This window comes from Suricata suricatta, chromosome 2 (genome assembly GCF_006229205.1).
Source record: "Suricata suricatta isolate VVHF042 chromosome 2, meerkat_22Aug2017_6uvM2_HiC, whole genome shotgun sequence".
Classification (NCBI taxonomy): domain Eukaryota; kingdom Metazoa; phylum Chordata; class Mammalia; order Carnivora; family Herpestidae; genus Suricata; species Suricata suricatta.
This window is the reverse complement of record NC_043701.1, coordinates 152,515,421-152,543,132: the sequence shown is the minus strand read 5'-3', so window position 1 is coordinate 152,543,132 and position 27,712 is coordinate 152,515,421. Positions and strand designations below refer to the sequence as shown.

At 37.9% G+C, this 27,712-nt stretch overlaps 1 protein-coding gene across 3 annotated transcripts in view; it reads right to left on the bottom strand.

Moving 5' to 3' along the window:
- BTAF1 (B-TFIID TATA-box binding protein associated factor 1) overlaps positions 1 to 26,690 on the bottom strand; it is a 109,561-nt gene extending 82,871 nt beyond the window's left edge. For 2 of the 3 annotated variants that reach the window (XM_029932224.1, XM_029932226.1), the window contains exons 1-6: positions 26,375 to 26,690; positions 11,442 to 11,565; positions 6,508 to 6,622; positions 4,667 to 4,813; positions 2,771 to 2,934; positions 201 to 337 (exon numbers count right to left, since the gene is read on the bottom strand). In XM_029932224.1, coding sequence (XP_029788084.1) covers positions 201 to 337; positions 2,771 to 2,934; positions 4,667 to 4,813; positions 6,508 to 6,622; positions 11,442 to 11,565; positions 26,375 to 26,388 — 701 coding nt within the window. In that variant the 5' untranslated portion in view covers positions 26,389 to 26,690. The remainder of the gene's footprint in view (positions 1 to 200; positions 338 to 2,770; positions 2,935 to 4,666; positions 4,814 to 6,507; positions 6,623 to 11,441; positions 11,566 to 26,374) is intronic. The other variant, XM_029932225.1, reaches the window with a different exon arrangement.
- Positions 26,691 to 27,712: the final 1,022 nt, after the last annotated feature.

Genomic DNA, 27,712 nt, shown 5'->3' with positions numbered 1-27,712 from the left:
TGGGTATGTGGATTATCTAGGGGAAGCTATCCTAGTCCCTAGGAATAGTAAATAATCTCTGACAATCGAGCAAGTCAATCCAAATGGTGCTCCCTCAGCTAAAGACAATGTCAGCAAATGTTTTTAAAAATCAAGCAGACACAAATTTAAACTATAAAACATCACTGTTTTAAATGAGTAAGCAAAAAATAAATTACTACCTCTTCTCATTAGTTTCCACTGCATCCCTGGATCTCTGTTTTGCAAATAACTTGGCCATTCTTTTAGCTTTGTTCTTTTGTCTATTGCTCATCCCTGCTCGAAATTCAGAGTCAATCAATTCAGCTGCCTGGAGAGTCTAAAAGAATAAAAGAAGGCTGAGTTTGAAATCTTGAAGTTAAAATAAATGTCCACAGTCTTAGCCTTAGAAGAGAACTAAGTCTATAAATTTCACTATATCCAAACTGACCAGTTTGACAGCTTCATGCTCTTCTGTGGCATGGCTATTACCATAAGTTCACTCTTTTATTCCTGCTTTACTATTCTTCCAATTCCCAGCAGATGCTTGTGTATTTCTTAACTTTTTTTGTCATAGATGTATGATCATAAACCACAGAGAGCGTTTTGAAAAGGTGATACTTCAAAATGACTACAGTAATAATGATGTGGTGGTACACAGATATAAGAGAATATTACTCAGTCATTAAAAAAAAATCTTGCCATTTGCAACAACATGGATAGATGTAGAGATTAACACTGTGCAAAATAAGTCAGAGAAAGACAAATACCATGATTTCACTCATATCTGGAATTTAAGAAACAAACAAACAAACAAACAGAACTTAATCATAGAGAACTGATGGTACCAGAGGGGAGGTGGGTGGGGGAACGGGTGAAACAGGTGACAACGATAAAGAGTACACTTTCCTTGATGAACTCCAAGTAACGTATAGAATTGTTGAATCAATACATTGTACACCCAAAACTAATAATACTGTATGTTAACTATATTGGATTTAAAATTTAAAAAGCTGTAATACCACCCTAAAGTTGTAAGAATAAAGAACATTAATAAAAGAAATAATCATCTGTTGAAAAAAATCATAGCCATAAGTGATCTAGCATCCTACAGTCAACGCAAATTGCTCCTTCCCTCTTAGGCCATCACTGTCTATTGCTTTTGCTGTATTTCCCGTTCATGGGAGACATTATAAAGGCTGTGAGATAGAATGTGTTCAGCTCAAACCTAAAAATCCTTTCTGCTGATTTAAGATTTGACTAAAAGTCACACTTTGACAACCAATCTGGGTCAGTGGTAGGGATGCCTTTGTATATTGTCTTGGTCCAGGGACCAATGGCACATATATAAGCAACGATGAACCTATGGCAACAAATAACATTAAGCAACTCCTCCCAAAGATCCATGACATTTAAGGCCAACCCAACCTGGATCTTGCAAACCTCAAACTAATTGGCTGGCTGTTTCCCATCCTCCATACAACTATTCTGTCTATACCCCATCTTCTCTAATATACCTGGCCCATATTTTCTCTTATACCATATACAATAATCATACTATGATCACATTACCACATTTTTGTTTTCCTTTATTCTATTTTTATTTTTTTATTTACATCTCATGCTTCACTTTGCATACCATTTCTCTCTGTTTCTTTATGGTTGTCATATTTTCTGCCTCTATACTCTTTTTTCCTCAGGAATGCTTTTTTTTTTTTTTTTTTGGTCTGCAAAAGTTATTCATCAACACATACTCCATTAACCCTAAAAATCAGTTTGCGAATTCTGATGGTTTAGAGAACTAGTATAAAGGCAAAGAAAAGGCCAAAAGAAAGAGTAGGATTTCATGACTGCAAAGCTGAAATTCTTAATAAGGACCAGGAAACTCTAAAAAGATACTGCAGGGGCAAGAGGAAAGAATACCAACCCCCTTGAACGGTAATATTTCAGTTACATGTGAAGTTTTCTAAGGAGAGAACCACAGCTTTTACTGTGAACTTCCAAACTTGAACAGTTTGGAAGATTGAAAAAGCAGCAGCAGCAGGAGCATGCAAGTATCCAATGAGAATTGGAAGAAGAGAGAAAAAGGAGGAATACAGAGCAAAATTATGGTACATCCATAAAACAAAAGAGCATGAGAGCTATCAAAAACATACGTGATCAATCTGTACATACTGATACATTCAGCTACATGAATGAGAAAAAAATATGGCTTAAAATACACAAATACTTGTGTCTACAGGTACAAGAAATTCATAAAGGATTGCCTGTGGGGCAGGGACATGCATATCCATCAATTATTAAAAACTTCTTTTACTTCACACTGTATACCTTTTCGCACTGTTTGAAAGTTTTGTTATCATGTCTGTTACTTTCTCAAATAAAAGAATAAATCAGAGCTCTAAAGATTTCCGATATCATCACACTAGCTCTTATTATTTTCTACTCATTTTTTTTTCACTAAAGAACAAAAAAAAAGCGATTAGTGCTACTGTCATCTCTCAATAGCAGTGGCTCCTAAAAGACCCACCACAGCTTTTATCTAACAGTCAATCCAGAGTTTATAAGGTAGACAGAACTTCTGTCTCTTTAGAATCTGTTACCAGAAATCGAATTTATGAAGACTAAATACTAAATTATGGTAGGACAAGAGCAATGAGCAGAATTAAGAACAGCTTTTTCTTCTGTTTTGTTTTTTCATTACAATAGCATGGCAAAATGAAGCAAAAATCCTTGTATTACTTGCAGTCAAACAACCAAAGATTTTACCTACAGGTTGTTTGTTTACAAAGGCTGCTGAAGATGGGGTATAATCCAAATCTTCATCGTTGAAGAGTTCTTCAGTACTCATTCCAATGGCTTCTCCCATATTAAGGCCAAGTTTCTTTTGTAATAGTTTCCGTTGGCGTGCTATCCTCTCTTTAGGATCCACTTCACCTTTAAACAGAAAAGAAATACATTTCTTCCAAATCAGGTAAGAAGTTTCCTCATCAATTAAGCTCTAACTTGATTAAAATTTAAAAAAAAATTTATTTTAACTATTAAAATACCCCTCTTGGGGGTGCCTGGGTAACTCAGTCAGTTAAACATCCAACTCTTTTTTTTTTAGTGTTTACTGATTTTTGAGAGAGACAGAGCATGAGCAGGGAAGGGACAGAGAGAGGGAGACACAGAATTAGAAGCAGGCTCCAGGCTCTGAGCCACTCAGGCGCCCCAAACATCCAACTCTTGATTTCAGCTCAGGTCATGACCTCACAGTTTATGGAATCAAGGCCCACATCAGGCTATGCACTGACAGTGCAGACTCTGCTTGGGATGTTCTACCTCTTTCTCTACCCCCCAACCCCCCTGCTAATGCACGCACTTTCTCTCAAAATAAATATTTAAAAACAAACAAAAACCACCCCTCCTGACAATACAACAAACCATACTCACAATCTCTGAATGTGTCATAAACTCTTGTTACCTAGCTAGGATTGAAAAATAGTGTTCTAGGGGCATCTACTTATATTTGAGAGAGACAGTGTGTGACTGGGGGAGGGCAGAGAAAGAGGGAGACACAGAATCTGAAGCAGGCTCCAGACTCTGAGCTGTCAGCAGAGAGCGTGATGTGGGGCTCAAAGGTAAAACTCAAAGACTACAAGATCATGCACTGACCCGAGCCGAAGTCAGATGCTTAACTGACTCAGTCACCCAGGCACCCCATTTGCCTTTTTTAAGATGAACAAATGAAGATCACTTCATTAACTTGGCTAGATAGATATGCTTTGAATAATGATTAATTTTATTAGCAACAAACACTATTCTCTTTTGGTCTTAGGCAAAAGAGCAAGTTATTTACTTACAGAACTCCATAAAAAACATCAAGGTTTTTCCCCCTCAAAGCATAAATCCTGAATGGCCAAAACATTATTTTATATCCAGATGGATTCTGTAAGTTCAAAGATAATGGGATGCTTACCTACCCAAGATTTTTCATTTTTAATGTTTGCTTTCATTTTTAATGTTACCAGCATGAGTAGATCCAATTATTTAAAATTTTAAAACACATGATAAAAAAGAGCACTGTCATATAGCCTCTCAAATGTCCAGAATTGTGAAAACAGTATCACAATCTGTACTAATTATCCTGGCTTTTAAAATCTGCTCAACTGGGGGTACCTGGGATGGCTCAGTCAGTTTTAGGCATTTTGATTTTGGCTCTGGTCATGATCTAACGGTTCGTGAGTTTGAGCCCCACATTGGGCTCTGCGCTAAAAGCAAAGGGCCTGCTAGGGATTCTCTCTCTCTCCTTCCCTCTCTCCCCCTCTCTCAAAACAAATAAACTTTAAAAAAAAAAAAAAATCTATTCAACTGAGGCTCTTGGGTCACACTTTATGATTTCTCTAATAACATAATAAAATACCTGCTCAAATACTAGTATGTATCTATTAATAATGCAGAGATATAGTACAAAAGAAAGAAAATTCAGATGGTATAGTTTTAAACCCAAATATTTTTTATTATCTTCTCCACCCATAGTGCCTCCACCTCCCCAACTGCAAACATCGGTCAATTTACATTTTATAACATCTATTTTGATTTTGCATGGCTGATAAACAGCATGCCAAAAAATAAATTAGTCTGAATATGCACACTTCAGACTTTCTTCTAAAGGACTACTACATACCTGATTTTTCATCTTGTACTTCAAATTCTGCACCAGCAGATCCCAAAAGTGATGCCCCGTGCTGTAACAATCTACATATATCAAATCTGTCAAAATTCAATCGATCTGTAGCAGGTGAATCTTCCATAGCACTTTCTGAAGTAGATTCTATATGAGGTTGAAAAATATTTAATATGATTATAAAGCCAAAGTGTAGAATGAAAGAAACAGCATTACTGGGGTGGTTCGGTAACATTTTAAGAAAAGCTCTGTGGATTGATTTATGATCAACTCTTATTTACAAATAAACTTAGTTGGCAGCCCCCCTTCTACAAACGATCAGAATGTTAATGTGTATGTATAGGTATTTTTGAAATCAAAAGCACATTATTATATGAAGAAATGCATCCCTTACTGAAATAGGTATGTTAAATGCCACACTTGTCTCCATTTACCATTTAACAGTTTGAAAATACCAACGTAATACCCTGAGTTCATTATAGTGCTAAATTGGAAGACAATTCACATACTATATTCATATATAATAAGCTAATAAGCATCATTCCTCCCTAGACCTGAGGAATATCTATCACAGAAAGCAACTATTCATTCAAAGATCTCCTAATATGAGCGAATTATAATCTCCTGGTAAACTGCCAAAATCATATATCCATCTGAGGCCTCAAAGTATCTGTAAAATGTTTTGTATTCCTCCCCAAAAAGGTTATGCCATTATGAATTTGAAAATCTATTGTAATTGTTCACTGACTTAATAATTTATTTAGCAGGTATTTGCATATAATTCATCTATTAAACTAAAGCATAACTGCTTTTAGTTTTCCAGTGATGATAAGCAATCTTATCATAAATTTTAATGCTGGCGTAACTAATTTATTATTTGTAAAAGAATCTGAGTCCTAGTATCTCTGTATACCAAAATAAACATTGAAATAAGCTGAAAAGAAAAAGCTCTTTTCTAGAACAAGTTATAACTTCTGGTCATGTATTTCACTTAATGAGAAAAGACAAGTTAATATAATCATTCAAAATAATAGGTGCCAGATAAAGCAAAAATTTTGGACAAAATAAAGTGTAAGAAAAAAAAATGAAGTTATCAAAGTGACTTGAAAATGAAATCAGGTTGCACCATATTAAGTTCTCAACTAAAATATGCACCTTTACAAATTTCCCAAAGCATACATTCATTTTTAACTATTATTAAATATTACAAAATATTTAAGCAGAAAATTTCCACTACAAGATATCTAAAGGACACATAAGAAATTAAAAACCATTCCAAATATCCATACATAATTGTGCTTAAATTTAAAAAATAATTACACTATTCCCTCAGTAACAAGATAAAACACTTTCAAATATTTATACTGCATTGGTTTAGTTTCCTCTTTTTTTTTTTTTAGGACATAAATTCCTTGAAGGAAGCAATAATCTCTATAAATCAAACATACTGTAGAGTTAACAACTTAAAAAAATATATATGAAAACACAGTTTATCAAATAGTTTTTTAAAGCATGGTGAAAATCACCTTATTCAATGTCATTTCTTGACAATGCTGTACCTGAAAATTAAGGCTTTAAATTAAAATTGTAATTATTAAAATATAAAATATATAGTATTATATATAGTATTATATATATATATATATATATATATATATATAGTATAACTAATTCTACAGTTAGATTTTTATTGCAAACTACTTTTACCACTTAAAAGCACCTTGTTTGGGGGCGCCTGTTTCAGATTCTGTGTCTTCCTCTCTATCTGACCCTCCCCTGCTTGTGCTGTCTCTCTGTCTCTCAAAAATAAATAAAAAACAAAATAAAATTTTTTGAAGCACCTTGTTTGGTTCTTGGTACTGGATTCCACTCAGGTACATTTTTCACTATAGCTTCAACAGCCTGTCCTGCTGCAATCCGGGTATCCCAATTTGTACTCCTTAAATATATCAACACCTTAAAAAATTATAAGATAAAATAGTTATTCAAAAAAAATTTGTTCAAGGAAGCTAGAACAGAGAAATACAAATTTACTTGTTATTAATTTATAATTTAGTAGCCCTTGGACTTTATATATAAATTTATACAAAACACCTTGGAATTATTTTTATTTACAAGATTCTATCATTCATAGGAAATATCACTACACCTTAAAAAAGAAAACAGGAAACTTTTATTTAAAAAATACTTAAGTATATTTTAAAAACAACCTAGATTTTAACGTACTTTTTAAAAAGTACAATGTGTATTTTCATGAAGTTCCATTACTTATTCCAAAGACTTAAAAACTACAATAAAGAATAAGGGCACCTGGGTAGCTCAGTCAATTAAGCATCTGACACTTGATTGCAGTTCAGGTCATAATATCACTGTTTGTGGGATGGAGCCTCGTGTCGGGCTCTGCTCTGACAGAGCCTGCTTGGAATTCTCTCTCTCCTTCTCTCTCTGCCCCTCCCCTGCTCATGCTCTCTGCCTCCCTCTCTCCCTCTCTCTCCCTCTCTCTGTCAAAATAATAAACTATTTAAAAAAGACTAGCAGAAAGAATAAATGAATTCAGCAAGATTGGAAGATATAAAATCAATATACAAAAATCAATTCTGGGGCACCAGAGTAGCTCAATCAGTTGAGCTTCTGACTCTTGATTTTGGTTCCTCAGGTCATGATCTCACACAGCTCATAATCTCACACTTTCTAGATCAAGCAGGAGTCTGGCTCTGTACTGACAGCTGGAAGCCTATTTTGGATTCTCTAGTTCCTTATCTTTCTGCCCCTCCCTTCACTAGCGCCTGCATGCATTTTGTCTCCCAAAGTAAGTAAACATTTTAAAAAATGAATTGTATGGCGATATACTTTCAATAAACAATTTGAAAATAAAAAATTTTAAATCCCCCCACATTTTTTGAGAGAGAGAGAGAGTCTACCCGTGCGAACTGGGAAGGGGCAGAGGGAGAAAGAAACTTAATTAAGCAGGCTTCACACTGAGCACGGAGCCCTGTTGGGAGTTCTAACCCATGGGGCTCTATCCCACACCATGAGATCATGAATGACCTGAGCCAAAATCAACAGTTGGACGCTCAGCCAACTGAGCTACCCAGGCCCCTAAAAATCTCAATAATAGCATTAAGAAGTATAAAATACTTAAAAATAAATTTAAAGTGCAAGACTCATTTGCTGAACACTACAAAAAATTTCAAAATACCATTGAAAGAAATTAAATAAAATCTAAACAGAAAGATACCTCATGTTCATGGATATACAGATTTTTATTATTGTTGGGGTGCATGGGTGGCTCAATTGGTTAAGCGCTTATCTGGCTCTTGATTTTGGCTCAGGTCATGATCTCATGGTTCATGAATTCAAGCCCCACATCAAGGTTGACAATGCAGACCCTGGATTCTCTTCCTCTCTCTCTGCCCCTACCTGGCTTATGCATACCTCAAAATAAACAAACAAACTTAAAAAAAGAAAAAGACTTAATATTGTTAAGATAGTAATACTCCCTAAAGTGATCTACTTATTTAACAAAATTCCTATCAAAATCCCAGCTGATTTTTTGCACAAATGAAAGTTATCCTAAAATTTATAAGGAAACACAAGGGACCCAGAATCACCAAAAACAATCTTGAAAAAGAATAATAAAGTTGGTTTATTCATACCTCTTGACCTCAAAACTTACTACAAAGTGATAGTAATCTAGACAGTTTGGTACTGGCAAAAGGACAGGTATATATAGATCAATGGAAATGAGTTGAGAGTCTAAAAATAAAACTGTGTCTATGGTCAACTGACTTTTAAGAAGGGTACCAAGACAATTCAATGAGGAACAAATAGTTTTTCTACAAATGGTGCTGGGGCAATAAAATAATGATTGTGACCCCCTACTTTATCCCATACACAAAAATTAATTCAAAATGAGCCATAAGTCTAACAGTAAGAGCTAAAACTATACAATTCTTAAAAGAAAATACAAGGGTAAATCTTTGGGACCTTGGATCAGGCAAGGTTTCTTAGATATGCTCCCAAAAGCACAGGGATATGGGGGGGGTGGATAAACATGACTTCACCAAAATTAGTAACTTCTGTGCTTCAAAGGATACCTTCAAGAAAGTGAAAAGACAACCATAGACTGGAAGAACATGTTTGCAAATCAAATACCTGGGTAAAGAGCTTTTATCCAAAATATATAAAGAACGCTTATAACGCAATTATTAAAAGAACAAATATCCCACTTAAAAATGGGCAAAGGATACGAATAAACATGTTTGCAAATCAAATACCTGGGTAAGAAGCTTTTATCCAAAATATATAAAGGACGCTTATAAATTAATTATTAAAAGAACAAATATCCCACTTAAAAATGGGCAAAGGATATGAATAAAAAGGATATACAAGTGGTCAATAAACAAATAAAACAACATCGTTAGTCACCAGGAAAATGCAAGTCAGAACTATAATGACGTATCATTTCACACTCACTAGTATGGAAATAATCACAGTCAGTGAATAGCAAACACTGGCAAGAATGTAGAAAGATCAGATCTCTCATAAACTTCTGTTCGGAATGTGAAGCAATGGAGCCAGTTTGGAAAATAGTCTGGCAGTTCCTCATAAAGTTAAATGTAGTTACTATATGACCCACTAATTCTATTTGCAGGTTTATACCCAAGAGAAGTGAAAACATACACCCACACAAAAACCTGTACATGGATTTTCATAGCAGCATTATTCATCAAAGGCCAAAAAGTGGAAACAACCCCAAATGTCCATCAACTGATGGACAGATAAATAAGATGTGTTATATCCATATAATATATTCATATCATATTCATACAACTGAATATTATTTAACAATAAAAAGGAATGAAATAATGAGACACACTTCAATATGAAAGAACCTTAAAAAAATTATTTTAAGTGAAACAACCCAGTCACATTTATATAAAATATTCAGAATAGGCGAATCTGTAGGCAGAAAATAGATTAGGGGTTGCCTAGGGCTGGGTATGGGAGGAGTGATAGAGAGTGACTGCTAATGGGCATGAGGTTTCTTTTGGGGGGAAATAAAAATATTTTAAAATTAGACTGTAGTGATGATCACACATATCTAAAATCATGGAGGGGGCACCTAGCTGGCTCAGTCAGTGGATCTTGAGACTGTAGGTCTTGGGATTCTAAGTTCAAGCCCTATACTGAGTGTAGAGGTTACTTAAAAATCAAATCTTAAAGAAAAAAATCTTTAAAAAAATAATTGAATTGTGCACTTTACATGGGCAAACCATATGGTATATAAATTATATTTCAACAAGCAGTTTAAAAAACTAAACCAAAAGGCAACAGGAAAACAATGAGGGGAGAAAAAAGAGGACAGGAGGTGAGAAAGTACTAAAGACAAACTTTGCCTCTTTTGGATTATTGGTTGGCAGCCAACAAGCCAGGACCTAAGTTAAGACCAGAACTCACCTGGAAGGCTGGAAACCTTTTTCTCAGCTCAGCACAAATTGGTTTTGCTCACTGTTTCCAGTTTCAGCTCATTCAGTCCTCAATCTCTTCCCTTGGGATGAGAAGAAATGGGTATGCCTCTCTATCCCCCTAGCCTGCACATGAGTATAATACTATATCATATGCCTCCTTCTCCAGGGACACCTGGGTGGCTCAGTCGGTTAAGTGTCTTGACTCTTGATATTGGCCCAGGTCATGATTATGTGGTTTGCGAGACTGTGCCCCACATTGGGCTCTGTGCTGATGGTGCAGAGCCTGCTTGGGATGCTCTCTCTCCTCTCTCTGCCCTTCCTCTGCTTGCACACACTCTTTCAAAATAAATGGACATTTAAAAGAATTTTTTTAAATGCATCCTTCTCCATTCTGAGAACATGGATCCTGTGGATGTCAAACCACTGTCTCTTGGTCTACATATTTATTTAGCAAGTACTGATAATATCTAAGTGGGAAATATACTAGAAAAGACAGGCACTGTCAGCCCTCATGGTGGCAACTACATAGTACAGATCTGTATATTCGTAAGAGCTTAGAACTATGAATCAAGAAGGGGCAGATGAGAATAAAGGAGGGGGTAAGACAGCAGAAAGAGAGTTATCTTGGGATTTCTAATGTCTGAGCTATCATATTGCTCCCCCACCCAAGCTCCCCAATACACAAAGCACTCCTGTTTTTACTCTGCATGCCAGAGATTATTAAACACGTGGAATGTATTGCTTGCTATCATAGAGGCACACTTCTACAAGTCCATAGAGTTCAATAAAAATACAGTCATTGCTTAGGGAAAGAATATGGGCTAGGATTATGAAAACAGTGATCCACCAAAGCAGAAAGCCCCTAGTTTCAAAACAGGTGATAACTAAAAATGTAATGTCAACTCGCTTCTCATATATTTCAGTCATGAGTACTCAATCATCTGAAGACTGACAACTATAATTACTAGCTGTTAAAAACAAGTTAGACCACTAATGAACTAGATTAACAACTTAGTTCATTACCAAACTGGGTCAGATTCAAATTCATGCCACAGGCAAAAGGTTCTATGTTGTCAAATCCCTTAGACTATTAAACCTGATGCAAAAAACAAAAAAAAAACCCCAAAATATTTTAAATCTTGAGACAAGATGAAATTTAAAAAAATATTTGGAGAAATAGTAAGATATTTAATGCAATCTGAAGACCACAATTGTCACTAAAATACGACAATTTCTATTGTTATATTCCTATCCACAAATTTCTATAATTGCATTAGACTAAATGAAAAAAAAATGGTTCTTACTTTAGATAAAAGATTATTTAGTTCATGGGGATGAAGCTTTACCACTTCTCCAAGTTGCTGTGCAGCAGCTTTTCTTGTAACTGGAGTAGTGCCAGTATCCAGTAAGATAAAAAGACGGTCAAGCCTAAAATAACAAAAAATATAATGATTATTCTGAAATGTGTTTCCTCACAGGTGTAAATAAATGTACTGAGCATTTATGAAAGGAGACCTATTCTAGGGTTGCAGGAGAATCTCTACTCTCAAGGAACTTGCAATTGGGGGTAAGGTGAGTAGGAAGGTAAGTACACAAATAATTAGAATACATGGTACAATAACATATATGCCAGAAAAGAAGTACAAAGTGCTTTGAGGAGTGGGAATGAGGGAGCAAATACTATATATCTATCCCCAACTGTGTAATACTGATAAAGCTTCATAAAAGAAATGGTGTATGGGAGGGACCTTCATAAGTCAATCAGGAAGGTCTTGGTTCAAGAAAGTGATGGGACTAGAGCTCTATTTTAGGAAGATTAATCTGGCAGCAGTGCAAAGCATGCAATGTAATGGAAAAAAACTTTTAGAGAATTTTAGGCTGACAGTGCAGACCTAAACTACCATCTCGACAAGAAGCCTAGAAAGAAGTTGAGAGAGATACTGCAGAAGTAAAACATATATGGTGTAATAGGAAATGTCAAGGAAATGAAGGTTTCTCATAGACACTGACTCTTAGAAAATAAAGAAGTCACTTTAAAAAATGGAAACTAGTGGAGGAAATATTATGGGAAAAGATGACAAGCTTACTAGTGGTGGGGACAGGATAGCTAGAAGAGATCAGAATAGAGAGTTGGGCTAGAGACCTGAAGTTCAGGAAAAATTGAGACTAGAGGTGTATAGGTATATGGGGTCATCTGTGCAGAAGTGACAAACACGGCAATAAATAAAATCTCCAAGGAAAGGGTTTCCAAAGGCATACAGAATATTGGCACAAATTCTAGAGTCACAACACCACAGCTCAAACTTCAATTCTGCCATTTAAGCAATGACTAAGGCTTGGAATAATATCACAATGCCTTATACCTGGAACAGGTGAGAAGTGGAACACTATGTTCTTGTGGTTTGGGTATACAGAAAAACCCTAAGGTTTTAGAAAGGAGAAAGGCAAAGTTACAAGTAATTACCACCAGCTGTCCACCTATCATATATAAGTCTAGCTCTTCTACCACACTACCAATCAGGCTCAATAAGGCAAAGTGAATGCCACAGGTAATGAAAAGAGCTTCATACTTCACATATAGAATAAATGGGTACTTTAAAAATAGGCAGGATGACAAAGTTATATCAACTGCCCAATCCCACATGAAGAGAAATTTAATGATACATATTCAAATTTTATTTAATGAGGAAGAAAAAGCAAGTAAGGTCCCAAAGCTAACCATGAGTACTAAGCATCAATAAACTAGAGTGAAGCTTGTATTTTACTTCTGGGGATAGAGGTAGTTTTCTTTTACAAAGAGCAAAAAAACAAAAAACAAAACAACAAAAAAAACCTACACAACAAAGCTCTGAAAGTCTTTTATAAGATAAACCTATAAGAGGCAAATGAAATGAGCTGGATTGTTCTTTTCTTTTTCTCTGGTAGTATTTACCAAACTAGCCAGTAACTAATAAGCACAAAACCATTATAACTAGTAAGAAATAGAACTAAAAAACAGATCTTTTTTGGTCTAGAACACTAGGAGTACTATGAAAAGTTTTCAACTGCTTCAGAACAAAACACTAAGAGCTAAGGTTCAAATTTACAGTTAAGGGTATGTAGGTAAGACAAATTTCAAGAAAAACGTGAGGTAATAAAAAAGCCAACGACATACAGAAAAACAGAGAAACTCAACAGTTTTTGCTTCCAATCTACTGAATGGCACACAGAGGATTATAAAGAAATTTATTTTTATAAGACACAGAAAAATTTACTTTTTATATACACTATGCATAGACACAATACACCTGATGACACCATTATTCTCCTTATTAATTCAAGCCTATCTAAACACTTGCCTTACCCATTCATTCATCAGGTTTTGCTACAGGATTTGGTGAACAGTGACTCAAAAATAGTGGGACAAAAGAATAGGAGGGGGGAAATTCTGACAGCTAGTGTTATTAAAAAGTTCTATGGGGCGCCTGGGTGACTCAGTTGGTTGAGCGGCCAACTTCACCTCAGGTCATGATCTCACAATTTGTGGGTTAAAGCCGTGCATCAGGCTCTGGGCTGACAGCTCAGAGCCTGGAGCCTGCCTCTGATTCTGTGTCTCCCTCTCTCTCTCTGACCCTCCCCCACTCACACTCTGTCTCTCTCTCTCTCTCTCAAAAACAAAATAAAACGTTAAAAACAATTTAACAAAAAGTTCTATGACTATCAGACCCAAATCCCTTCCCCATACATACATAACTTTCAGGATGCCCATGGAGTTAATTTCACCTTTAAATCAAGTTGTGATATTAATGTTCATGAAAATCATCTCTAAACCTTCACAATAAACACCTGCATATTGATATTACCATATGATTTTGTCAATAAAAAGAAATTTGCAAAAAGAAATTTTAAACATCTATGAACAACTTTCTGTAATTATCAAGACAAAAATTCATTTTAAATATTCTATATTAAAGGGTATCTGGCTGGGGCGCCTGGGTGGCTCAGTCGGTTAAGCCTCCGACTTCAGCTCAGGTCAGATCTCACGTTTGTGGGTTCGAGTCCCATGTCAGACTCTGTGCTGACAGCTAGCTCAGAGCCTGGAGTCTGCTTCCGGTTCTGTGTCTCCTCTCTCTGCCCCTCCCCCTCTCATGCTCTCTGTATCAAAAATAAATAAAAATATTTAAAAAAAAAAATAAAGGGTATCTGGCTAGCTTTGTTGGTAGAGCACGTGGCTCTTGATCTCAGGGTTGTGAGTTCAAGCCCCACGTTGGGCATGGAGCCTACTGTAAAAAAACAAACAAAAAAAAAAAACCTCTGTATATTATATGGCAGGTAAAATATCAACAATTAAGTAAGTTTTATTACAAAGAATGATTAGTCTTAGGTCAAATTTATGCTACTATAAGTGAACTTATATTTGTACATCCTGCATGTCTTTTTCTATAACAATATTGGGCTCTTACATGTAGACTCAAGACTTTCCTGTAGAAAACTGCAGTAAAATGGAAAACAAACTAGACTGAAAGGTAGGAGACCTTTAGAAGTCCCAGTTTTGTCACATGCTGGAACTCAGGGAAGTTTAACCTTTTATTTTGGAGGGTAAAACTAGCTAATTTAGGCATATTTTACAGTTTCATATCACTGTGGAATTTTTCCCATTTTTCCCTTTTTTCCCTCTGTAACATAATATTCATCATATCTGACTTATTTGATGCCAAGTTCCTTAGATTGAACTTCTGGAAAAAATTTCAACTACTTCATTAATTCCTTTCCATAATGGAGTCTGCTTTTTATGACCAAAAGCAAAGCTGGTTGCAAAATGAACACTGTAAAAGTGATAATACTACCCTGTTTATATAGCCAAGTGTATAAAGTTCAAAGGAAATGGACAGTTGCAACGTTTTCCCGAATCATTTCCACTTTCCTCAAGCCCTTATCATTCCTCATTCCTTAAAAAGGAATGGACTACTTCACTGAGCAGATCTCTAGACTTTGGAACACAAACTATCTCAAGTTCTCTCCTCACTACCTCTAAAGATTGCTCTTTACACTCCTATTTCAAATGGAAAGACAGTCCTCACCTCTCCTCAAGGCTTAGATATTGTCCCACTGTTTCCTCGATACCATCCCCTTCTAGCTTCATTCAATCATCCTTTCTCTAATACCTTAAATCACGTCTTATTAATCCATTCCCTTCTATCTTTAAATATGCCAAAGTGTGTCTCTAAAGAGAAGATAAACTGCTTGATCCTCATCTTCTAGTATACTTTTTCTTTTTTCCTGCCAAGCATCAAGAACAAGTGCTTACGGGCGCCTGGGTGGCTCAATCGGTTAAGCGTCCATCTTCCAGCTTCGGCTCAGGGCATGATCTCAGTTTGTGGGTTTGAGTCCCGCACTGGGCTCTGTGCTGACAGCTAGCTCAGAGCCTGAAGCCTGCTTCGGAGTCTGTGTTTCCCTCTCTCTCTGACCCTCCCTGCTCACGCTCTCTGTCTCTCAAATATAAATAAAAAAACATTTAAAAATTAAAAAAAAAAAAAAAGAACAAGTGCTTAAAATCACTTCTTTTAGAGATACTGGGAGGCTCAGTCAGTTTAGCATTTGGCTCTTGATTTTGGCTCAGGTCATGATCTCACAGTTGGTGAGATTAAAGCCCCACTTCAGGCTCTGCACTGACAGCAAGGAGCCTGCTTGGGATTCTCTGCCCCTCCCATGCTTCCATGTGTGTGCACACTCTCTCACATGCGCACAAACTCAAAATAAGTAAATAAAACATTTTAAGAAATCCCTTCTTTCCTCAGTCTACACAATTTAATCCTTATCAGTCAAGTTTCTATTCTTCTACTGAAACAGCATACCTGATGGGTCACCAATCAACATGTAAGCTCTAAATCCAATTTTTTAAGTCCAATTTTCTTGACTTTTCTATGATATCTGACATCAGTAAGTACCCCATTTTAAAGATACTTTATTTTACCCCGTTCTTATCTGAATTCTCAATTTTTCCCCTGGTTTCCCTAACTCTTACTGCTCTCCCATACTCAATCCTTGGCTCCGTACCTCACCAGTTTCTCCCTTAGGAAACTAGGTTATTTGCTTAAACTATAACAAGGTACAAATAATCCCCAAATCTAGTCCATCTAAGAACTCTAGTGCCACACTTCCAACTGCCTGGTGAGCATAACCCAATAGTAACATCATCTTATTGCTAGATTTACCTCCTAAACTACTCTTTGATCAAATTACTACCTTACCCTAGAACTGTCAATGACTCACTCTTACCCATCAGATAGTAATCAAAATTTTAAAAAAGGAATTTCCCAAACATGGGCGTTTTTGGTTTCCATAGTTTCATCTATATCATTTCCTCCATTTGGAATGCCTTTTCTTGGTTCAGTTCTTGAACTAGATCCATCCATCAAGATTTAAAATCCTTTACCCTTTTGAAACCATTTCAGACTGTATTACATAAGTGAACTCTTCTTCTGAAATCTACATGAATTCTCATCTTGAGTAGCCATTTCGGTATTTATTATGCTCTGATTTATGGCACCTCTTACATTAATTTGTCACATGATGTCTTATGCTCCTTAGGCTTCACCTCTTTCGGTGATTCTTTTTGTCTCCCACAATGCTCTGCACAGTATCTCTGCAATGTCTTTGCTTAGTATTCAAATACTTGTTTAGTTGGGATTTACTAAAATTAAAATTATAAAGAAAAGTACAAGTTTCTTGGGGCCAAGCTTAGGCACCATTTTTAAGCAAAAAGAAGTATGTGCTAAATAAAGGGGGGGGTGCTATATTAGAATTTTTTTGCTTCCTTTGAGAAATACCCTTAATCTGTAATACATACCTACACTATGTGAAAATACATCATAAAAATAACAGAACTGACACTAAGGTAATATTTCAGTATGTGATAACATCAGCACAGGAGTACTTCAGCATTCTGAACATCAACATCAAATAGCAAGCTGAAAGAGACCATGAAATAGGTACTGTATTCCCTCAATAATCTCCACACTTTCTAACTTTCCTTTAGTCCCGGGCTACCCAGCTTCATTACAACCACATTCCTGCCCAAAGACCTTCAATTCCTCTCTAACTAATGCTGATCCTGTCTGAAAACCACACAGTTCCTCTAGCTATTCCTTTCTGCGAAGCCTTTTACCCCAATGCCATATCATGTAACCTCTGCTCTTTCAGCAGCCAACTGTTCAGAGGGTAGTAGGTCAGCTCACTCTCTCATTTAATCCAGGCCTATTTATTCTTACATCTTACACTTTGGTGGTAGCCAAACTTGCCTCCCTGAATAGAGGGCCAAGGATAAAAGAATGTCTCCTTGGGATTTTTTGTTTGTTTTTGGAGTTCTCCCTTCCTCTATCCAAAACAGCAGAATAAACACCACACAAAAGGAAGAACAAAGGGATGAGCAGACCAGGATCTGAAAAGAGGGCAGTCTGACCTGCTACCCCAGGGTAGCCAGCTATGAGGCAAGCAGGGTAAGCATCAGGGTCAGGACTCAATGGAAAAGGCTGGTATAGTGAACTGGTAGGGGAAAGGGAAGGGGCATGAGACAGTGTCAGTACTATTTTGGAGAGCAGATAGGGCCCTTGGTGAGGGGGAGATGTGATGGAAGCTAGGTGATCAGAAGAGAAAGGAAGTTAAAAGAAGGGCTATTTAAGGAAACAGTATTTACCACAATACTTTTTTTTTTTTTTTTTTTTGAAAGAGAAGAGGGCGCCTGGGTGGCTCAGTTGGTTAAGCATCTGACTTCAGCTCAGGTCATGATCTCATGGTCCATGGGTTCAAGCCTCGTGTAGGGCTCTGTGCTGACCGCTCAGAGCCTGGAGCCTGCTTCAGATTCTGTATTTCCCTCTCTCTCTGACCCAACGCTGCTCAGTCTCTGTCTCTCTCAAAATAAAGACATAAAAGAGAGAGAGAAAGGAAGGAGAGGGAGAGGTGGAGCTTCTGTTTGGGAGCCAGATTCGGGACGCAAACTCACAAACTGTGAGATCATGACCTAAGCCAAAGTTGATGCTTAACTAACTGAGCCACCCAGAAGCCCCACAATATTTCTTTTGGCTAAACCAGAATACCTAGTAGGGGGACGAAAATGCCATTCTTCATTCTTTGAAGGATAGACAGATGGAGAAGAAAGAGGTAATAGATGTCAAGCTGTATGAAAGGTCTCAAAGACTGGAAGAATAAATAAAACATAAGGCAACTATATTTGACGATACCTACTGGTTATGGATTTACTGATAAGAAATCTAGCCCTTGTCAATGAGGATTTTAATTCAGAGAGAATTATACAAGACATGGTTCGTGTTTTGTTGACCAACCTGTGACTGCAGGTAACTGCTCTAAAGACTGCCTAGAAAAAAGAAAAGAGTACATGGAAGTTTATAGAGGTTATGCAGGCAGCTGCAACCTAACCCCTCTTCTCTTCGGCTGTTTGCATTATGATAATTCATGAAGTAAAGATATAAAAAGATATAGAAAATATCATAGGCATTTTGAACTATGTCCTAAGTTACTACTTCATCGTTAATAAGCAAGTATATGTTGGGGTGCCTGGGTGGCTCAGCTGGTTAAGTCTGTGAGTTTGAGCCCTGCATCTGGCTCTGTGCTGACAGCTCAGAGCCTGGAGCCTGCTTCCACTTCTGTCTCCCTCTCTCTCTGTCCCTCCCCCACTTACTCTCTGTCTCTGTCTCTCTCACAAATAATAAGCATTAAAAAATTGTTTTAAATAAGTAAATAAACAAGTATATGTTGTGTTTCCAACTCTTCGATCATTTGAGGATTAAAGGGTAAAAAAGGTATGGGGGCGCCTGGCTGGCTCAGTCAGTAGAGCATGCAACTCTTTTTGTTTCTTCCCCAATTCCAGAGACTTTAGTAAATTATTATTTCTCCAGTATGTCTATTTGTTTGTTTCTTTAGGGGCATGACATTGAGCCCAAATCAATCTTTTTTAACACTATTTTTTGTTGTTTTTAATTTAAATCCAAGTTATTTAACATATAGTGTAATAATGATTTCAGTAGTAGAATTAGTGATTCATCACCTACACAGAACACCCAGTAGAGCATGCAACTCTTGATCCTGGCATTTTGAGTTAGAGCCCCACATTGGGAGTAAAGATTACTAAAAAAAAAAAAAAAGGAAGGTGGGAGGTATAAAAATAACTTCTTCATTCTACTCCCAATCTCAAGATCCTCAGAATTTAAATTTAATATCTTTGAAAAATAGTATAAGGTCCACTAGAATACTTCACCATTTTTTTTTTTTTTTTGAGAGACAGAAAAAGACGTTGTGAGCAGGGGAGGGTCAGAGAGAGGGAGACACAAAATCTGAAGCAGGCTCCAGGCTCTGAGCTAGCTGTCAGCACAGAGCCCGACGCGGGGTTCAAACCCACGAACTGTGAGATCATGACCTGAGCTGAAACCAAATGCTTAGCTGACTGAGCCACCCAGGCGCCCCGAGAATACTTCACCTTAAAGAAGAGAATGATCAGTCAGGTTCATCCATTTTGTTATGCATTTTTATATTTAACAAAAGTGCTGTAAAATTTAAAACAAGCTATTTGAATTTTTTACTTTTCTGTGTGACTTAGGGAATAGTATCTTACATGAACACTGTATTATAAAGTCTCACATATTATTATTAAGCAAGAAAGTTATGGTTAAAATAAACTTCCAAGAAATTCTCTAGACTGCTGTTTTTAAATATACACCTTCTAGATCATATTGTGGGTAATCTGAAACTATGTTAATGGTATGTTCTTTAAAACAAGAAAGATTAGTGTAAGATACCACAGAGAAAACTGAGAATCAACATGAAGATGTGAAACCAAAGCCAGCTGCAAGGCCAGGTGCATGCCAGAATAAACTGCATTCCCTCACTACCACACTAGAACATAAATTCCTTAAAGGAGGATTCCATTTTTGTTCTCTGCTGTATATCTAACACCTATAACATAGAATGCATTCCATAAATACTCATATGAATGCTGAAAAAGTACAACCAAACTGAGTTATTTTCTTCAGGACATTTTTTTCTAACCTCCGTTCTTGATCCACCCATCAGGCTACGGTCTTTTATATGACTTTATCTTAAAGATAAAATCTAGGTTCTTGAGAAGAAATATGTTTTTAAAAGTTCATACAAAATTGTGCACTTTAATGGGTAAAACAGTGAATTTTAGATTATGTGAATTTTATCACAATTTAACAACAAAACCCTTTATATATAAGTACTAATGAGGAATAAACCAAAGAAACCATGTGTATTGAAATGTAAATGCTTCTTTATACCTGTTCTACCTCTCCTGGCTTTTTTGTCCCTAACTTTATTAAAGTATGAAATATGCGACATATTACAATTTACAATAGTTCCTTCTGTCAATCCTATAATGAATTGAAATTAGCAGTAATGGAGGAACAGGACTAGCAAATATAAGAAACCTGTGCTGGACTAGAAATCATGAATATCATTTTAGCATCTTCTCTGTCAGTAAGAAGGATCCACTGGAATTTCCTCCAAATTAAGAAACTTTTCTTTTTCAAATGTTTTAATGTTATCTAATTTTTTTTGTTTTGTTTTTCATTTATTTTTTGAGAGAGAGAGACAGAGCGAGCAGGGGAGGGTCAGATAGAGAGGGAGACACAAAATCTGAAGCAGGCTCCAGGCTCTGAGCTAGCTGTCCGCACAGAGCCCGACGCGGGGCTTGAACCCACAAACTGAAATCGTGACCTGAGCTGAAGTTGGACACTCAACCAACTGAGCCACCCAGGCACCCCAAGAAACTTCCTTTTATTTGGCAGAACAGGACCATTGAAACAATGTTTCTCTGAAGTATCACCAGTAGGAGAGAATTAACAAAACTGAGCAAAGTTCTGATCAAATGTAGTAATTTGTTATTTTCTTAAGAGGGTATGATCCCTTTTTTCCAGAAACTTTTCTGGATAGTGTACCATTTTCAAATGTAAAAATTTGCCACAGACTTAAGATACAAATACTGCAGATTCTAATAATGCAGGCAAATCATAATTACTGTCTAGACATTTTAGACATGACCTTTATAACTTAGATCACTGAGAAAAAATTCTCTAAATTATATTTTTACATTTATATGACCAAAGGAAAAGTATGTTCATATTAGCTAGCCAAAGTACAATGGTCAGCTCAACCAACTGTGGCATAAACTGGCCAAGGTATGATAAACAACCTTAAAGAAAAAAATCCTGTAGTAACCCGTGGAACTTAACACTCATAAGGCTCACCATTTTCAGTAATGAACACTAAGTCTTAACAATTCCTCTAAGGTTGCCTTTACTATTGATGGCCCAACCAAGTGATAAATGTTACTGGGAGAAAGGTTCACAAGGCAAAACAGGAACATTCAAAGACTTAACAATTATTATTTCAGCTGTTTGCAAGCAACACTGAAAGCTGTAATGTATATTAATGTCTTTTGGTTGAGGTTGGTTTTGTGGGAGCAAGTAGCTCATGAATGAGCTTAGCTGCCATTCCAGCATTCACATCTTAAGGGCAACATTGTTCTCAACTCCTACATTAAAAGTCTAAAGGAAGGGATGCCTGACTGGCTCAGTTGGAAGAGCATGCAACTCTTGAGCTTGGGGTGTCAGGGTCATGAGTTCGAGCCCCAAGATGGGTGTAAAGATTGCCTAAATAAAAACGTTTAAGAGTCTAAAGGAGTCACACATTTTTCAGTAATACTTCACTGCATTTTACAGAGAACTTCAAATACTATAAATTGTATTTCCATTTTTAGAGTCTCAGAGCTTGTTTGTAAGACTTACTTAACTCCTGGGGCGCCTGGGTGGCTCCATTGGTTAAGTGATCTTAAGGGATCAATTTCAGCTCAGGTCATGATCTCATGGTTTGAGTCATGATCTCATGGTTTGTAAGTTCTAGCTCTGCGTCGGGCTCCGTGCTCAGAGCCCAGAGCCTGCTTTGGATTGTGTCTCCCTCTCTCTCTGCCCCTAGCCTCCTCGTGTTCTGTCTCTCTCAAAAATAAACATAAAAAAAAATTTTTTTATATGAAAAGCCTAACTCTCCCACAAATCAAGAGTTGACCATGTATTTGATAATTTTGCCACAGACTTACAATTCAATGTACAGTAAAATGAGGACTTTACAAAACTATAAGTCCGACATAAATCTAAAAAACGTGATCACAAGGTTGTATTACATCGAATTCGCATTATAAAAGGCCACACTATCACAAAACTGCACTATATTATAAGCGCCTGGGTGGCTCAGTTGGTTAAGCATCCGACTTCGGCTCAGGTCATGATCCAGGGTTTGTGGGTTCGAGCCCTACATCGGGCTCTGGGCTGACAGCTAGCTCAGAGCCTGGAGCCTGCTTCAGATTCTGTGTCTCCCTCTCTCTCTGACCCTCCCCTGCTCTCTGCTGTCTCTCTCTGTCTCTCAAAAAATAAAAACATTAAAAAAAATTTTTTTAATAAAATTTAAAAATTACAAAAAAGAAACAGTTCTGATATCATTATGTTTCTAAAATTATAATCACGGATGATATTCAAAGCTATAGTGAAAGTTTGTTTTCTGGAGAAAAACTATAGCTAAACTATAAGGACTCACTGAAAAAACACTGGAAATAATCTACTACATACATAAACTATGGTAAAATCATGATAGCTATTAAAACAAGAAACAAAAACACTCATTCATTTAAAAAAAAATGTATAGGGCACTTACTAAGAGCCAGGCACTCTGCTGGGAATAGAAAGATCAGCACTTCTCTCCAGAGTGCATGTAAATCCAAGCAGGGAGGAGAATAATTGAACAATTACAAAAGATGATATTATGACTGACAGAAGTACATATTGGTACAAGTATATCAGATGAAGTAAAACCAGGAAAAGCTTCCCAAACAAAGTGACATGTAAGATTAGACCCAAAAACTAAGGTTAGCCAGACCTGGGGTAGGAGTGGGAGAGAAGGAAAGAAATGTTCCAAAAAACAAAGAATGGGAGGAGAGAACACAGACCCAAAATGAAAGAGGTGAGGAGAGGAGAGAGAGCAAGAGAGAGATGCAGAGAACCTGATAGGAGGTGAAGCTAAAAAGGTGAAGTAGGAACTAGATCACAAAGAGTCTATTTTGTACTTCATGCTAAGGCAAAAGAAAACAACTAAAAGGTTTCAAGCAGAAAAATGACCACATTAAAATTCGCATATTAGCAATAATATAGCTGAAGTGAAGAGTAAATTAGAGGGGTGCCTGGGTGACTCAGCTAGTTAAGCGTCGACTTCGCTTAAGGTCATGATCTCATGGTTCATGAAATCCAGCCCTGCATCGGGCTCTGCACTGACAGCTTGGAGGCTGCTGGGGATTCACTCTCTCTCCCTCTCAGAAATAAATAAATAAACTAAAAGAAAAGAAAGAGAATAAATGCCATGGGAGGCAGGAAGAGCAAGTGGCTGCTGTTGCAGGTGGATTAAAGACGGTGGCACGGAGCAGGATTATGGCAACTGGTATGGAAAGAAAAAAGACTGGAGAGAGAAAGATTAGAAAGACAGATTAATAGGACTGGATTTGGTGACTGGTTATATGAAGGAAGGAATATTCCCTGATTCCTAAAACTAGCAATTAGAGGGAATAATGGTACCAACTAATCATTTCCCTTCTGTTGGAAATATCTACAAGGTCTTAAAAATATTACAGTTCAGGGGCACCTGGGTGGCTCAGTCAGTTATGCACTTGACTTCGGCCCAGTTCGTGATCTTGCGCCCTGCCTCAGGCTCTGTGCTGACAGCTGAGAGCCTGGAGCCTGCTTCAGATTCTGTGTCTCCCTCTCTCTCTGCCCCTCCCCTGCTCACACACACTCTCTCTGTCTCTCTCTCAAAAATAAAATAAAAACACACACACAAAATTACAGTCCAAAAATATTTTAGATTTGATTCTGGCAAATATCATTTTTATCTCTTGAGCTATCTTCCACCGATTCTGTATAAAGTATTAAAATAAGTCTGTATTCTACAAGCACACACCAAGAGAGGAAAAAGGAAATTGAATTAGTAAAGAAACGTGTTTAGTGTACAGAGAAGGCCGGCGTGAAATTAAAGTTTGCTATTCAGGGTGCTTGGGTGGCTCAGTCAGCTGAGCGTCTGACCTCAGCTCAGGTCATGATCTCACAGTTTGTGAGTTCAAGCCCCACATCGGGCTCTGTGCTGACAGCTGAGAGCCTGGAGCCTGCTTCGGACTCTGTGTCTCCCTCTCTCTCTGCCCCTCATTCTCTCTCTTTCTCTCTCTCTCTCTCAAAAATAAATAAACATTAAAAATTTTTTTTAAATTTTGCTACTCAAAGTGAATCTGCAAATAAAAAAAGAACAGATAGTATTACCAAAACAGAAGGTGCCTCAAAAGTTTCTTCCTTGAATGATATTATCAAAATATACACAGGAGTCGCTTTTACATAAAACTAGGACAGGTTTGTTGTTGTTTTTTTTAAGTAGAATTTAACAGAATTTTGGTAAAGAATCTACATTTAAAAAAAGGGCACCACTCTTTGAAATCCAATATCAAGAATAAACAACAGCAGCTTTCAAAACCCATTCATTCATTCTGAAATGCAGGTGCCCCAAACTTCTGTAAATAAATTAGCACAGGCCAAACAGATTGGTCTCTTTTTAAAAACTTTCATTTTGTCTCTATAAAACTATATCCAATACTGTGAAAATGTAGTCTGCTCGAAGAGAAACTTTAGGGGGTGCCTGGGTGGCTCAGTCGGTTAAGCATCCGGCTTCAGCTCAGGTCATGATCTCACGGTTGGTGGGTTCGAGCCCCGCATCAGGCTCTGTGCTGACAGCTAGCTCAGAGCCTGGAGCCTGCTTCCGGTTCTGTGTCTCCTTCTCTCTCTGACCCAACCCTGCTCAGGATCTGTCTCTGTCTCTCAAAAATAAATGTTAAAAAATTTTAAAGAGAGAGAGAGAAACTTCAGGAACTACTCATTCTCTTAAACACTGTATCACCTGATAAACAAAACTCATACCAAGTGGACATATCTATGTATTTATAACATATATATTTACATGGGAGGTAACAAATTAGAAGACACACCTTCCAGTACTTACAAAAATTTTAAATGCTATTTTATTCTTCCGAGGCAATTTTATATATCACAAAATAAGAATTTCCTCACACCGAATGGATTCAATGAAGCTACGAAATAAAAATTAGTCGCTCCACACTACGGGTGCCTAGCAATCCCCTTAAACCAACTCCCATGGACTCCTCCCACACACGATTTCATCAGTTATCTGGGGAGCCTGTGAGAGGTGGGTTTTCTCTTCACTGGCAAAACAGAGCTTGAGCACCTAAGGTGTCAAGGAATGTGTTCAATTAACTGCGAAAAAATGGAATGAAAACTTTTCTGAACTCTCCTTGCTTCCTTTAGCCTAAGTGGTAGCAAGACGCAGTTCTTATGAAAACTTACTTCATCACCTCTGGTGAACGTGGTGATTCCTGGCTGCTTCCACAGGGTCTATCCCTACCTACACTTCCAAAACCAAACCTCTAACAAAAAGTGGTCCCCCCCCCCCATTCTGTCACACGGAAGGAAAGGGCTTTCTTCCCACAGCCTTCTATCTCATTGGCTTTGCTGTAGTTTTCCTGGTCTTTCCCGGTGATAGGAAGATCGTGATAACTTTCACGCCTTAGTTCAGACGGTACTCAAAGAATAACTCGCCAAAGATTACTGACGACTGAACGTTTGCTGTTAAACAAAAGAATTCTACTGTAAGAAGAAAGTCCTCAGGAAAGAACATATCTCCAAAGGCATAAATAATTTCTGACATAATTAGAGGTTCATTTAGACAATAGTAGTTCAAATTTCCCAGACTTCGACAATTACCAAGTTTTCCCATGAAATGGAGGTTAGGCGTCTGCCTTAGAACACTAAGAGAGGTAACAGGCTCTAGAACTGAAAGAGGGAAGAGAAACCAGAGAAGAGAAGCATGGTGAGGATAGAGAAACACTGGCTCTAACGTGGCACGAGGTCTATTCAACAAGCAAAAAGACATTTTGAACCGATTTACGAGGAGTAACTCAAGCCCAAACCCTCGCAGACGGAGGGGCGAACTCCGAAGTCTGTGGAAGAAGACGCCCGCGGCCAGTGACAATGGGAACCGACCCTTTCCAGGAGTGGAGGCACCGAGAGGAGACCGTGCCTCGCCTGGGCCACCTTCCCGTCCGCTCGTCAGGAGCGAGACCCACCTGGAGACCGCCATGGCCGGGCGCCGGCGTTTCGGAGCTCCTCGCGAGCTACGCGCCGCGCCGCCGAGGCGCTAGTTTCCCGAGAGCAGAGCGGCGCAGGCCCAGGCCGCGGTCAGAGGGGAGCGGCCGGTGCGGCGCGAGGCGTCCCGTCGCGGGCCCTCGAGCATCTGCCCGCCGCCCGCCCGAACTCGTCTCCGCCGCGGCCGGGGAACAAGGGTCTGAGGCGGCGGCGGAGGCGGCAGTCCTCCGACCCGCACGACTTCAAACCGGGGGCCCCCAGCCCCGCTCTTTGCTGACGCAGGCGTCGGCACGCCGGACTGAGCGTCAGCGCGCCGGAAGTGACGTCAGCTCACCGCCCCGGCCTCCGCTTCTCGGGTGAGGCCGAGGAGTACGAGCAGTTTCTGTTTGGCTGCGGGCGCCTGCGATGAAATGTTTGTGGTCATCTGTCTGTCGTTAACGGGGCAGGAAAGAAAAATAAGGGTCCCCTTATTTCCTGAAGAAGGGAAAAAGGGCGATTTAGCCAAGGTTCTGGAAGTTGAAAAACTTGGTTTCTAATTCCTTTACTGCCCTGACCGTCATCCCTGCAGACTGCTAGAGAAAGCAGGATTCAAAAGACCTTAGGATGCTCTACTCCAGGTGGCGATGTCAGTGGGAGGGGTGAAAGCAATAAAGATCTGCCATTGCACTTAGGACACGACTCCAGTGTTTCCCACATTGCCACAAGTTCCGCATAGCTGATGTAGGGAAGGTGTTCCGCCAACCATTTTGCCAGACCAAGATTGATTTCTTACGTGTTTATGTTGTAGCTACCATAATTTTCTCAACCAGAGGTGAAAATTCCCAGCCCTCTTTTTTTTTTTTCCTAACATGGCTATTCAGTTGTTTAATTCGTTTTGATTTTAAACTTTTTTTGTCGCTTAAACTTGATTTTTAGGATAGTGGTCAAAGTATTTCTCCAGCTTCCTCAGTGGAGCCAATATTAGAGGCCACAAAGATGGAATATTCAAAAACACTGCGTTTACCGTGTTACTCTGCATATAAAACTTGTCCATTGACAAGAGTCAATGTGAATTGACTTCTTATTACCTGAAGAGTCTATATGAAATGAAGCTAGTGAGAAGTACTGTAGAAGGTTATGGAAATAAAATGAGGTTATGTATCTAGGAGAGCTTACAAGAAATTTGTAAACCATAAATTAGTAAATTAAGGGAAATGAAACTGACTTAAGTACCTGCTATGCAGTAGGCATTTGGCATGCATTATCTCATATAATTCCTAGGCCAATCCTGTGAAGTAAGTTTTAATCTTCAATTTAGAGGTGAGGAAACGAACTTTAGA